Below are 14,248 nucleotides of genomic sequence, written 5' to 3'. Positions count from 1 at the left end.
CCCGCAGCCAGCATCTGAATGAAGCCAGCCGTAGGCCCCACTGCAGCAGCCGGGGGAACCCTGACTGCTGCTGTGTGCGGAGAGTTAGCAGCCTGGGAGGCAGCTCACGAGTGATGGTAGTTACCGCAGCCTGACTAAGGGGTACCCCTTCAAGTGACATGTGTGCAGTGGTTTGATAAAGCTTCTTGTATTCTCCATGAAACAGATGGTGTCTAAACTTCCTGTTTAAGGGGGAGGAAAGGACTAACAGCTAACTTGGCTTGTCTATTTTGATTGAGAAATCATTCAAGCCATCTTTATGCGTTATAAAGTTTTTAAAAATCCATTGTTTCTTGTGGGTTTCTATGAGATTAACACAATCAGCTTCACTCTATATTGCCTAAAGTTTTGAAGCATAGCTTTAACTGGAGGCTTTCTGGGTGTGGTTTTGGGTATTGTGATTTTTTTTTTTTAAGTTTAATTTGCTGAATACGGAAAGTGGATGTGAATCAGTAAAATTCTTTGAATGTGATTGAGTTGCTGATTTTGCTATTCCTAATCAGTTTGGTTTGGTTTGCGAATTGCAGTTGTATGTTGGATTGAATTTAAATATTAATTAATGTAATGTTGATTTTGATAAAACCTTCAAACAGAACTACCTTCCAGTACTGTGGAATATAGGGGTAACGATGTTTCTTTACAGATAGGTATTTTCCAATTTATGGATATGATTTTTGAGTAGGTTAGAGTGGTGTAGGGAAGAGAAGTTGTTCAGTTATTTACTTGCACTTTTTCTTTTTAAGGACTTATGATTTCACCAAAGCCAGACACTGCATTGGAATTTTACTTTAACAAGAGTGATGCCCAGTCATATGCAGAATATGTTTCTACACTTAGAAAATTTCTTGAATGTAAGTAAGCTAGTTACAACTGCCTGAGTAATTCAGGAGTCTTAATGTGGAGTGTATTAGTTTCCTTTTTTGCTTGTACTTACCAATTGCTAATGAAAACTGATGCAAGTTCAGGCTTACTCTAGACATGTGTTATTAAAGTATATACTTCATAGGAAAAGGTAAGCATCAACACCTGTATTGGACAGGGAGCCTGAGCATGAGCAATAGTGGAGTACATAATGGAGAGTTTTGGGTCCTGTTCCAGAGTTTTGGTGACATGGTTGTTTAAATACCACAAGATGCAGAAATTACGTATGCCAAAAGAATTGAATGTAAAATTACATAGGTCATGTATTTGGAGGCCAAGTTTATCAAGACTTAACTGATCAGTCTTCATCTGAATGGCCTGGTAACTGAGTGAGAATCCTTTAGTCCTAAGAACTTGAGTGTTTGCCTGTTTAACAAACGAGGCACACAAAGATTAAAGTAACTGCAATTCTCTCATTTTCACCCTGATAGACATTATTTAGGGGCAGAAATATTAAAACATTTAATTTAGAACATGGAGAAAAGGTAACACAAGACAAGACTGAAGGATGGCAAAATCACTAGTTTAAGTCATACGTTATTTTATATATGTGCCTGTATGCATGCTTTATCTAGAAATACAGAAATCAATTTAAAATATTAGTAAGTTTAGCCCTTCAAAAGTTGTATGTCAGAATTGAGGAGGTGCTGTAAAGTCTCACCTGTGAGCATGAGTTGCTTTGTTAGCTACACAAGCTGTACTTGACTCTATATGGATTTGTAGTTTTGGTGCCTACTAAAAGCTTCTATGAGTAGGTTTTTCTTTCAAGGTCTCTTCTCTCAAGGGTTCCTGGGAGGAATGCTGCATTTCATGATTACGTGCCTCTTTTCCAGTTCAGTGGGTTTTGGACTTTTGCACTGGGGATGAACTTACCGTTTTCCATTGTACTTTGTTTATGCTTAGCTGGGGACGGGGTGTAAGGGAGGGGAACAGACCCACAAAATGTGTTCAATGTGAGGAGAGGAGTGTTTGTGACAATGGGATCTGTGTACTTGTGAAACACAAGAAAGTGAGAAACAACTTGGGATGTTAGTATAACATCAGTTATACTACCTCATGTAAATGTAGAGGCAATTTAATATTAGTCATTGAAATACTTGAAGTTTTCCTGTGTGTTTTATAAAAAAAACATGTGCAATGGTAAAACCGGTTTAGTTTCCAGGTAAAACTTGATTGATTATATTTTAATATATTATTAGCTTAGAATAGATAATTAGCTTATAATTAGTTTATGCACAGAAATTAGTGAAGTGCTGATTATTGTTATGATTTGAAAAGCAGGACAACATTTTCTTTTGTAATACTCTTTATTTCATTCAACTACAGTGCCATTTCTTGATAGGTTTTGAAAAAGTGTGTGTTAAGGTGGATGTAAGAGATTATGTGCTCTGAAAATTGTCCTTTGAGAAAAGCAACAGCTACAAATGAGATGTTTATGTAGGCTTCTGCAGTTTTTGGCTACTTGTATGCTTTATACCATTGATTCACAAGCTGTTTCTGTTTCATAGCATATGATGATTCAAAGCAATCCCAAAACATAAACTGTACAGCAGGAAGGATTTTTGATCAGAATGATGTTGCTGTTAAAAAGGCTTGTCGATTTAACCTCTCTGAGCTTGGACAATGTTCTGGAAAGGAAGACAAGACCTTTGGCTACTCTAAAGGAACTCCCTGTGTGCTTGTGAAAATGAACAGAGTAAGTGCCTACTTATTTTTTAATTCTTAGGATAAGTGCTCCAAACTACCACTGTAAGAAAAATGACTGTAGAAAAGGACTGAAATGCATGTTCAGTTTGTTTCTTAGGATATTTGTGTTTCTGGAATAGTGTAATTTAGTGAAATGCCTAGCGATTCATGTATTTCAGAGATAAAGCGAGTATTTTGAGAATTATAATACTTACAAGTATTAGTACAAAAAAGTCTAAATATTTTACCTTTCTCTCCTTTAGATAATTGGATTAAAGCCTGAAGGAGAACCACATATACAGTGTACATCTAAGGTCAGTTCTGAATGTAAGAAATAAGCGTGTAGTTAATTTTCCTTGTGATTAGGGTGAAAAGTGAAGTAGTATACAGTGTCAGAGCTTTTATTTCACTCCCTTTCTTGTTAGACTTTACTTTTTTCTTGTTTTCATCATACTGTATGTCTAGTTTAGTTTTAGTGTCTTTAATTTCTTCAGCATACTTATAAAAATACTTTTTTGTTCTTTCATCTTTAGATGTATTTGAAATACTTGGCGTGCTTTAGAGTTGAAGAAAATGCATACATGTTATTTGTGGTCATTTATTTATTTATTGTGAGTTGTATTTTGTTTTCCCATTTCATAACTAATATTTTTATTTTTTCTCCATGCTGCAAGTGCACCTTAGACAATTTTATAAATGATGGGTAAGACACAGTGTGGAAACTAATGTTACTGTTCAAGTAAAAGTTGCCTTCAAATCAAGTATAAACTACTTCCAATAACAACAGCTAATCTATGCATATTTGTTGTGTACCAATGGATTTACACAGAATGTTTGATGGCAACAATAATTACTTTGACTTCTGCATACATTTCCTAGACTGCTTTGGCAGCAGCGAAAGCCTTGGTAAATTAGTAGCTTGAACAAGGGATGGAGTCACGGCTTTTAGCTTGAGGTTACTGATAAAAATGTAGGCTGGGAAATTGAGGCAAATGGATGAAGGCAGGAACGCTTACACTTAGGTACCTGTGGTAGGCATAAATTTTGATACTTGATTTTTGTGAGCCTTTGAAAGTTTTGATCTCCCCATGACAGTGTTGCAAGTAAAGGTGATTCCTTTTGTTATTTAAGACAGATTTCTTTGTGTCCATTCTTAAAAAATGCTGTTCTGTTGGATGAATTACTTGTTTCTTTAGAATAAAGCAGTTAAGCACCTTCTACTTTTACTACCACTCTTTCTTCTTTGACTTCTCTAGTTAATCGTTTTTTGTAATGCAGTATCCCAAACTGGACAGAAGTTTGCCTCTAGCTGAGGTATTGCTAATGACAGAATTTTCCCCTCTGTCATCACATTGGAAGTAATAATGCCTCTTGGCTGAATTTGTTGTTGGTCATACATTAGGTCTTTATTTTAATCATTTCACTACTTAGATCTATCTTTTGGTTATTTCCCAATCTGTATTTGTATATGTGATTTCTTGGAGTTCTGTGCTTTGAATTTCATGTTGCTATTTATGCTGGGCCCCCCAGCCCCCCCCCACAAATCTTTCATGATCATTTCAATGGGATCGAGTTCTCTGAAGTGTTTTGAACTACTTACGGGTTGGTGCCATCAATTAGTGGACTTTCCTTCACCTCTCACAAGTCCTTGTTGAAAACACTAGATAGGGTCCAGGACTGTCATCTTAATTTCCACCTGAAATGCCTTGTGATGTGCTGAAAACCATTGTTCAAGTGATTTATAAAATATGATGGTAATCCTATTTTATGACGATTGTATTTCTTCAGCTTTCTTCATGGATGCTCTATGAGACAGTGGTAAAAGCTATACTAAACAAGTCACAGATTATGCTTTTCTTTATCCTCATAGATGATTTCACTAGCAAAAGAATGAGTTTGATAACAACTTGGTTGATGGTGGTGGTGGTTTTTGCTATTTTTTTTTACCCTTTGAGATACTTTACAAATAAACGATACTGTATGTTATGGTATGTATATTCTTGCATCCTCTTTCTTTAAGTACAAAGTACTGATTTTTACCATATCCAGTTAGAATTTTTCTGATATACACAAGTGTGGTGTTTTTAAATCGTAAGATTATTAATCTTATTAGTTCGTTAGTGACTTGCAGGGAAAATGCTTGTCAGGCTTTGACAATTTGAATGTATCTTATCTTTGATTAGCCTGTTCTCACCCGAGCTCATCATGATTTACCTGCTTAGGAAACTTTTAGTACTGGCTACAGCTCATCCTTCTCTCTAGACAACAAAGCATCATCATCAACTGCTTCATTTTTCTCCTTCCGTCTATGCTTTATTTTTACAGACCTTCTGCTTTCTGTTATGCTCTTTGCCTATTGAAGCTCTTACCTGAAACTTAAAGGATTACTCTGTTCTTCACATCAGCTTATGAGGCCTTGTTTCCAATTCCGTTTTTATTTCTTTGACTCTTTAGGATATGAGTGCTGTGTAATGGTCGCTTACTCATCTGCAGTGGATAAGGTGAATGCTTACCTGGAAATAATATCTTGTGCCTCTTCTGGGTCTTGCTGATGCAAGGATGTGAATTGTGACACCCTTGTGCGCACACTGGAAGGGTGAAGGACACCCAATAGGCTTTTGTGGATTTTGCAGGGGAATTTATAACCACATTGCATCTGCCAGTGTGTTTGAATGTTCCCTAAATACTGCCTCGTAATTTGTACTTCTCTATTGCTTCCCTTATTCAGAGTGTTTACCTGGTCTTGAAGTAACTGATGTCTTCTGTTGTGGTGGTTTGGGGTGGTGTGGGTTTTTTGTGTGGGTTTTTTCTTTTTTTTTTTTTTCTTCCCCCTTCTGTGTGGCTGTCAGCAAATGTGCATTAAAATAATTCAGGGTTTACTGCCAAGTTCAATCTAGGTGACATGCATTTATGAAAATAACCCCCCTCCAGTGGATATTAGCATCATAGAATATATGAGCATATCTGTGCAATTCATGGCACAAGTGCAACTTACTAGTAATTTTAAAATTTATGTCAGAAATCTTTAACATCTGAGTGACAAAGATGGATTTTGCTTAAAAGGTGATTAAATTGGGCAAAGCAGAATTCCTGCTGTCTTATTCTCCTCATTATAGAGCAGGATTTTTTTTAACCTGTAGATTTGCTGTTTACTAATTTTGCTTTCCCCTTCATCTCTGTTTTTAAACATCTCTTGTTCTCTATAGTTAGTTTTATATATATTGAGAACAATTTGGAGAAGTGTCGGCCTGGACTTAACACAGTCTGACTTTTAAATGGGGGGAAAAAATTTTTTAATAAGACGACAAGTCTCTCACAATACAAAATAAGATTAATGGCTTCTCTCTGTACATGCTGACAGTCTTTGCCACATGAAGTGTCACTGAAGTTTTTCACTTTGAAATTTATGTTCTTCAAGCATTCTCCTGTAATTTCTGTAGGTTAGGGAAGTGAGTGTTTGCAGAGTCAGGCACTGATTATAGCTGGTTCTGCCTACTGCACCCTGGAGGAACTGAGCTGCTCTATTCTTGAGGATCTCCACAAAGAGGAACAAGCTGAAAAGGATTGTGTTTCCAAGAAGTTTGAAGATCAGCATTTTAGGCCTTTCATTTAGGGCTGGGGGTGCGCAGTTTCATGTGCACTGGAACATCTTGCAGCAGTATTCTTTCAAGTTAAAACTACCTTTACTGAAAACTAGTAGATTTAGTGCATGGTATTTTTTTAACTACAGAAAAGAAAAATAGCCTTAATTCCAAAATATTTCTGCTATTTAGTGACCATCTTGACTTTATTTAGGTATCGCTTTCTAGTTTACATGAATGAAGAATGGCTGTATGAAGGACACTGTGTACCTTGCTATTGTCAACATACTCAGCATCTGAGTTACCTGGCTTTTTGTGACAGAAATCTTAGATGTTTTACAGTTTCTACTAATGGATACTGCTCTTCATCTTGTGCAATGATACCATTTCTTCTTCTCAAATGATTACAGACCACTCTTGCCCAAGTTCTTTCCTTCGGTCTTTGTACATTATTTTAACACCTGCAAAATTATTCTTTCTAAGACACAGTCTTAATAAAGACCCAGTAAGTGAGGTGGAAGTCTATCTGTCCAGCTAAGCGGTGTGATTTTTAGATTTGCTGACTGCCTGCAACTCTTTGTGGAAATTATAAATGGTAAGCCGAAAAAGCGATGCTCACTAATGGACTGATTCTTGAAGCTTTTCAGCAAATGTGGCTTGTTTAGGTGTTGGGTTTTTTCTTAAATTGTGTAGGGATATTAATTAGGATTAATTCATTATTAAAGAACCTCTCTGCTATTGCATTAATAGCCTGATGCATATTATGTTTAGGACTGCATGCATGCCGTGTGTTTAGCCGCTCCAGAAAGTTCTACTTCTATTTATCTTCCTTATGTTATTCTGTATTCTGAATTTTTTTTAACCATTATTTCAGAAATATATTTGAAAAATGAGTGTGTTCAGCTGGATGAGCTTTAAATAAAATAGACTAATGGTGAAAAGCAACATGTCGACTTAGTAATTAAATTTGCTAGCTCCAGGTCCAAAATATTTAGTAAACATATATGGAAGAATTGCAATAATTTAGGTTGCAAAGGAAAAAGAATGTGGCCATATCCTAAACAACACACTGTATGTTCTTTTGAGGAGCTGAGGAGAAGGTATTCTTGAGCTGTGGTTTATTCTTTGCTATTTTTTGGTCTTTGTGCTCCTCTTTTGCTTAGTTCTATTACCGCAGTTGTTTCCTGAACTTTGTAGTGTATCTTTTTAAAACTGCAGCTGTTGTATATGGTAGTAAAGAAGAAACAATGAAAGCTACTAATGCACTTTGAACCTGTGAATTACATTGAACAAGCAGTGATGTTTGAAGATACATTTAGCATTTTGGGGGGGTTGTTTTAGTGGCATTTCCCTTATCATATCCCCATATCATGTTTACCTTATTATACAAAGTCATGTTAGATGTAGGCATTTCCTAGTGGTTTGAACTTGCAGTAGTTTGACATTACCAGGTACACAATCCTGAGAAATATTTTATATAGGGATATGTATCTGTGTATTGTTATGCTGGTAGCCTGGGTCTGGGACAGCTCAATCATATAAACGGGTTTTTTTGTGTATCTTACAGATTGGGTGACTCCTTAGTCAAAAATTAGGCAGCAACTTTGTAGGTAGCTGCTTATTACAAGATTTGGGATTATAGGGGAAAGTCTAGTGAGAAGGCCTGCATACATATATTGGTCCTCTAGGGTGGCAGTGACACACAGAAACTCTAGTAACATCACCATTTTAAACCTGGGTTTCCTTTTACTTCCAAGTAGTATTCCAAGGCTAGCTGAACAAATGTGAGTAGTAGTACACTGTTGCAGGGAAGGGGTATAGTTCTTTGTGAAGGGTTGTATTGTCCCAAATTTGAGAGGCTTTAAAAATCTGGCTTTAAATGGAAATTAATCTTTAACTTCAGTTTAAATATGGATGTGCTCTTGCTTCACCAAAATATACTGACTTGCTTGTGGACACTTGGGGTTTTAGCTTATATATGGGGTTGTTTTGGTGATTGTTAAATTATTCATTGCAATGAATATCCTCTTCCCCCCTCCCCTTTTCTTTGACTAATAAGGGAAACATGAAGGCAAGCTGTCTTGACTTGATTACTAATTTAAATACTACTGTCAGTAATCCTTGCTGTAGCAGATGTGTGCAGCATGTAACTGCAAAAAATAAATCTATTTTGGAAGCTATTCTAAGAGTTTGTAGCTTAGCTGCCTCTTTTTTAGGGATCTTGCACTTTATTATTATAATGATATATTTATATCATTATATAGGTTATAATTCTAATTTTGTATTCATTTTTATGCAAGCAGATGTTAACTTCTAATTTCATTGCTATCTCCAATCACAGGAAGAAGGCATGGTTGAGATAAATTATTTTCCTCCTGAAGGCTTGATTGACTTAATGTACTTTCCATACTATGGGAAAAGCTTGCATGTGAGTATGCCTTAATGATGGTCTTAATTTTGTAAATGTTTTGTTTCTGTTCACATTTACAATTACTAATATCAGATTAATTCTGAAGTTTGAACTTTGTAATGAGGTACTCCTAAGGAATATTAGAAATGCTGCAGAAATTTCACAGTGCTTGATGAGATTAGAGATGCACTTTAGCAGACATTAGGATAATGCCCAGTTTATTTCCTTAAGAAGAAGCTGTATACTAGCAGTGTTAAGGGCATCTGCTGCTTTTTGGTCACTGATATCTGTTGGAATCTTTTTGAATGTAGGGAAAGGCAGGAAAATTAAACTAGTTCTTCAGATAACAATACAGTTTCTAATAGTTAATCCTTCTGGTTTATGTATAGGCTATTAAATTTATAATTTAATTTAATGCTCTGTTTTATGAAGAAGAGCTTCAAGGTAGCAGATTTTTTAAAAATTTTCCTATTTTTGTTTTTCTTTGCTTGCTTCATCTATGCTCATTGTGTTCTGACATAAATTTTATTTATCTAATTGAAGAACACTTACATTTTAAAAAATGCCAAAGCTCACTACTTTACGGACACAGAATATGTAGAGTTAAAACTCGAAGTTCCTTTTCAAACTTCAATTTAGTTGTGTTTTCCTTTTCTTGCATCAACTTGTGTTAACTACATACAGAAAATACATACTTTCTATCAAATATATTGCCTCTTACTGACCAGGTTATTTAGTCTAATACACATCATAATAAACTGTTCACCATTTAAGATAAAAGTACTTTTTAAACATGAATCTGTTAGATCCATGATATACCGCGGTGGTTGTTTGTAATTTCTCCGAAGTGATTTTTGTACTAAATTATTTTTATCAGTTATTTTCCCAGTACATACTTGGAGCAGTTCATAACCTTTTTTTAATCCTCACATGGCTTTTCCTAATGAGGAAGGAGTTTTTCTTCAACATTTGCTTTCATGTTACTTATGGGTAGTTCTGTGGTCTCCGTTTTGTTGCCAGACTTTTTGAATTGGTAAATCATCCATTTTCTTAGACTTAAAAGGTTAGAGAAAGACTCTTAACCTGTGCTTTCAACAGGCAGAGTAGGTACGTACTCTGTCCCCTCCTTGGAATGGTAAAATAGGGAAAGAGAATACTGCTTCCCTGGGAAATGCAAAATACAGCATCAGTAGGCCTTGAGATGTCAGGAGGTAGTTTGTACCAAAGGTGGGATGAAGAGCTTTCCTGACAGAATTCCTGTCTTGCTGCTATACTGACGGAAAAGGAATTACTATGAAAGGAGAGTAATGAAGTCAGGCAGAACTCAATGATAATCCTTACTTGATTTAGGTGATTAAGAAGAAGCTTTACTTTTTTAAAATTAATTTTTCTATTTTAATTTACTTACTTTTAGGGCTTTTTTTTTAGTTTTTAGTTCAATGCCCTTTCATGTTCATTTTGTCATGTGCGGTAGGGGCTATAGTTTGAGGGATTCTTTCTTATGTGAGGCTCAATTTTTTCACAATATACTAATGTTATGAGAAGAAGAGGAAGTAAGAAGAGTTGTGAGAAGTGGAGGTGTTTGACTAGGTCTCAAGAGGCTGGATTGATTTCTTGGCTATAGAACAGAATTTTTATATTGTATCAGCATGTAATTGTTGAATTACTTTATTCTGTAAATGAGTTAAGAGGATCTAACTAATCTTGCTGCCCTTACGCTAAGGTGGGAGCCATAAAAATACTGATATCTACAGTTTCATGGTCCAGAATGGTTATTTGCCTTTTGCTGCTCAACGCACTGAGTCCAACTCCCTGACCTGAGGGAATGTTACTTTTTGTAGATGATCGGTATTACTTAATGAGAGTGCTGATTCTCTTCCCCCCTCCCACCAAATTTTATGTTGAGTAAAAGTCCATTCTGGTATCATCTGGCTTCAAAATATTATTGAAATTTGTGTACCTATTTGAAAAATCCTGGCAATGAGAAGACTTCTCTGAGGAAACACAGGAATTTATTTCTGATTTTTAGAAAACCCAGTTAGTACTTGAAGTATGATACCACCCTTACAGCCGGAGAGTTTTGAGGGTGCCTTGCCTAGCTGCATTTCCCCCTTCCCACAGGGAAATTTATTTCAATCTACTTACTAGTACTTCAACGTTAAAGATTTTGGCACATCAGCTTTCGTGCCATCATTCTTTGTAAATGAGAATTTGAGTATTCTGTAGTGTTTTCTTTGGTAGAGGAATAAAGAAGATAGCCTAATAATAACAGAAATGTATTAAGGAGTTTCTTAAGTTAATGAAGAAAAACTGAACACAGAATTTTGTTCAATTAAATTTTAAGGTATATACTTGTACAATACTGTAGTGTCACATTTAGTCCACTGCCTTATAGGAATTATTATCAGGAAAATAAATTAGCTTAATCAGCAGTCAGCAGTATTGACCTAAAAATATAAATAAATTATGGAAATAACTTATCAACATTGGATGAAATGCTGCTTTAACAGTGTATAATAAATATTTAGTTCATAGGTACTTCACAAGAGAATTCAAGTTGTCCTAATTGAATTGGACTTAAGAAATAATACTGGGTTGACAAAAAATTTCTGCATTCATTCTTAAATTTTAATTTTTATTATAGGGCGTGGAGTCAAGAATTACAATTGTTCCACCAAATATGATTGACCCAGGATACTGTCAGAATGTTCAAAGAAAGGCTTCTCTGTAAAGCTATCAAATAGAGAGCACATTTTAGAATGGACTGTTGCTGAACAAGTAAATGGGATAGAGTGGAAGGGAAGTTAGTTCACTAGTATTTGTTGAATCATGCTTATGGCAAAAAAACACTTAAAACTGTGCTAGAAAAGCTGTGTTCTACAGCAGATTAAAAAGAAAAAAAAAAAAACAAACAAGCAAACAAACCCAAAAAAACCCCACCAAAACCCAAACCAAACAGAAGAGACAATGGAATGGATAGGAAAGATGACTGTCACTTCAGAGGCTGTTTCAAGCAGAGGTTTCTGGGAAAATTGGACCCAATACAATAGAAAGGGGTAAAGTCATATGCCTCTTGAAGATATTATCTGTTACTTAAATTAGGTGAATGTATTAGTTAAAGAAATAGTATGAAGAATGTAGACCTGACTGACTAACTGGGGTGGGTGGGTGGGTGGGTGTGTGTGTGTGGAGGAAGCACTACCTGAGTCAGACTGTGCTTTGAAAAGTTGGGTTCTTAATTAACTTTTTTCTGAATTGTTCTGATGGGTTAAATGTTAATTTATATGCTAACTTACTCTGGTATCTCAAGTATTTCCCCCGTCTTTCTGTTTAATAGGCTCACTATTTACAGCCTCTAGTGGCTGTTCAACTAGCAATTAACTCCAACAGTACCAAAGAAGAAATAGCAATTGAGTGTAAGATCCGGGGCTCACCTAATTTAAAAAATGAAGATGACCGTGACAAGTTTCTGGGACGAATTGCATTCAAACTTCGGATGACTGAATAGCAGGAGTAAAAAACTCTCCACAAAGTAAACATTGTGTTGTCTGTTTTGTATCAGCTGGACATGCCATTCTAGCATATGAGACCACCTTGGAGAATGTTAAGGTGGTTTATGGCGTTCAGGGTAGCATAATAATATGCTTCCAAACCGTGTGTTTAAAATCCCTAAAAATAAATGCCTATCCTGCTTTTGCCTGCCCCGTTGGAACAGTGTACAGACTATAGTTATGTCATAGGGACCTGTAAATAGCTGGTGACCTTTGTCCTGTTCTAAAATGTGGTTTTATCCCCCAAGTGAGTGTCTCAAGCTTAATGTGCTGTGCTATGTAAATATTGTACTGATTTAACACTGGTTTAACTGTCATATCTCAAGCTGACACAGTTATAGGGATAAATAATAAATGGTACCTGATTGCCATTGTGATTTTTTTTTTTGTAAGAGTAAACACCCTCAACGTAAATTGTGTGTATGGGAGTGGGTGGGTGGATGGATGGCTGCGTGGAGATGCCTTAAACTGTAGACTGGGTGGCATGGGAGAATTGAAATGGATTTTAAGAGTTGGTATGGATTTCTGAAAGTAAGTGCTCAACTAGTACTTTCTTGTGCTTGTCACTGTGCAAGTATTGTGTACATGTAATTCCTGGTATAGAGTTTGGTATTCTAGCTGAGGAACTGAATCTTTGTGTTGTTAATTGCTTGCAATATGTGGAGCACAAATAAAATCTATACAATATTTTAAAACTTTTTAGTGCAGAAATATCAATATACAACAGTTTAAATTGTTTAGGGTCTGGGGAAGTTGTGCAACAGAGCTGCTTGAAAGAAAAGGCCTCACTGTTGTGGGAATAGGCTTTCATTTTCCAATTAAAAAAATTCCAGAAGAACTTTTGTTTAAAAAAAAACAAAAAGGATTGTCTTGATTAAACATTCCTGTTTAATTTATGTACTGTTTCATTGCATCATTTTAACATGCTTCATGTCTGCATCTGCTCTTTCATCTTGGGTTTTCTGGGTATTTCCTCATCTGTTTAAAAAATTGGTGTTTATAGAAATATCCTGTTGACTTGGAGTGGATTACTTGCAGTTTAACTTAAATATTTTTATTAATCTAGTTGCTAAAATTACTACAAATAGACTGGTTTGTGACTGCTGCTCGCATTAAACCGAGTTGATGCATTATATTGGGTTATAACTTCTGCAGTTGTGCTGACATGGGACTTGTATTACTCTTCCCCAGGGTTTTTGTCTGGTTTTGGTCCTGGTTTTTTTGAGCACATGGTCCATATTCTGGTGTCATCTCAATATTAAAGACCACAGCAAATCAGTTTTTGTGTAAATACCTATATGTTCTGCTAGTTAGGCCTAAATTTGTTACTTAACATGCTTTTATGCATAATTCTTATACAGATTTTTAATATTTAAACAAATTAATGATTACTAAAATTCAAGATCCAGTCTTAATGCCCTGCTTTGAAAATGTTTGAGGCCAGTCTAAGCCACATTAGTGCAAATTTTTTTTTAATACCTATGGAGGCTTACTCTGGTGCGCAGTTGGGGGAAGCTGCTCTTAGTGGGACTTGAACAGTGTCTTGAACCTCATTAATAATAGATTTTTACTGATCTGATACCATTCAGCATGCTTTTTTGTTGTCTACAAAAGAAAAAATTGTTGTTTCTACAATATACAATGGGTACTTTTGTAATAATAGCATGCATTAATACTGAGTAAGAATGTTCTTTCAAAATATTTCATTACTAATGTTTTAAATCATGCACTTTTAGAGCTGGGATACCTGAGTTCTTGACGATATTACTAATTGCTTTTCTGTATATTAATACTGCCTGAAAGTATTTTAATAGCTGTGAGGGAACTTGAAGTGTAGATGTTGCATCTGAAAATGAAAAGGACTAGCTTAATGTTAAAAAATTTTCACATTTATGTTCACTTAGGAATGGTAAGAAGTTCTGAAGAAACACTTGGTTTTCAAATTAGATGATTTTTGCAACAATTTCTCTTGACTTATCTATATAGACAAAGCATGAAATGACAACTCTTCACCAGCACTTTTCAGACAGGTAGAACTCAATAAACTCCTGTTCTCCATA

General features: G+C 35.5%; 1 protein-coding gene across 1 annotated transcript in view; it reads left to right on the top strand.

The window, feature by feature from the left end:
• ATP1B3 (ATPase Na+/K+ transporting subunit beta 3) overlaps window positions 1-14,248 on the top strand; it is a 26,482-nt gene extending 12,234 nt beyond the window's left edge. Inside the window, exons 3-7 of the mRNA XM_064457701.1 lie at window positions 783-890; window positions 2,469-2,656; window positions 2,910-2,960; window positions 8,569-8,655; window positions 11,975-14,248. Of these exons, the coding sequence (XP_064313771.1) occupies window positions 783-890; window positions 2,469-2,656; window positions 2,910-2,960; window positions 8,569-8,655; window positions 11,975-12,145 (605 nt within the window). The 3' untranslated portion in view covers window positions 12,146-14,248. The remainder of the gene's footprint in view (window positions 1-782; window positions 891-2,468; window positions 2,657-2,909; window positions 2,961-8,568; window positions 8,656-11,974) is intronic.

The sequence above is a fragment of the Phalacrocorax carbo genome, chromosome 7, assembly GCF_963921805.1.
Source record: "Phalacrocorax carbo chromosome 7, bPhaCar2.1, whole genome shotgun sequence".
In the NCBI taxonomy this organism is placed as follows: Eukaryota; Metazoa; Chordata; class Aves; order Suliformes; family Phalacrocoracidae; genus Phalacrocorax; species Phalacrocorax carbo.
Note: the sequence above shows the minus strand (reverse complement) of the source record. Positions and strands in the feature narration are given on the sequence as shown.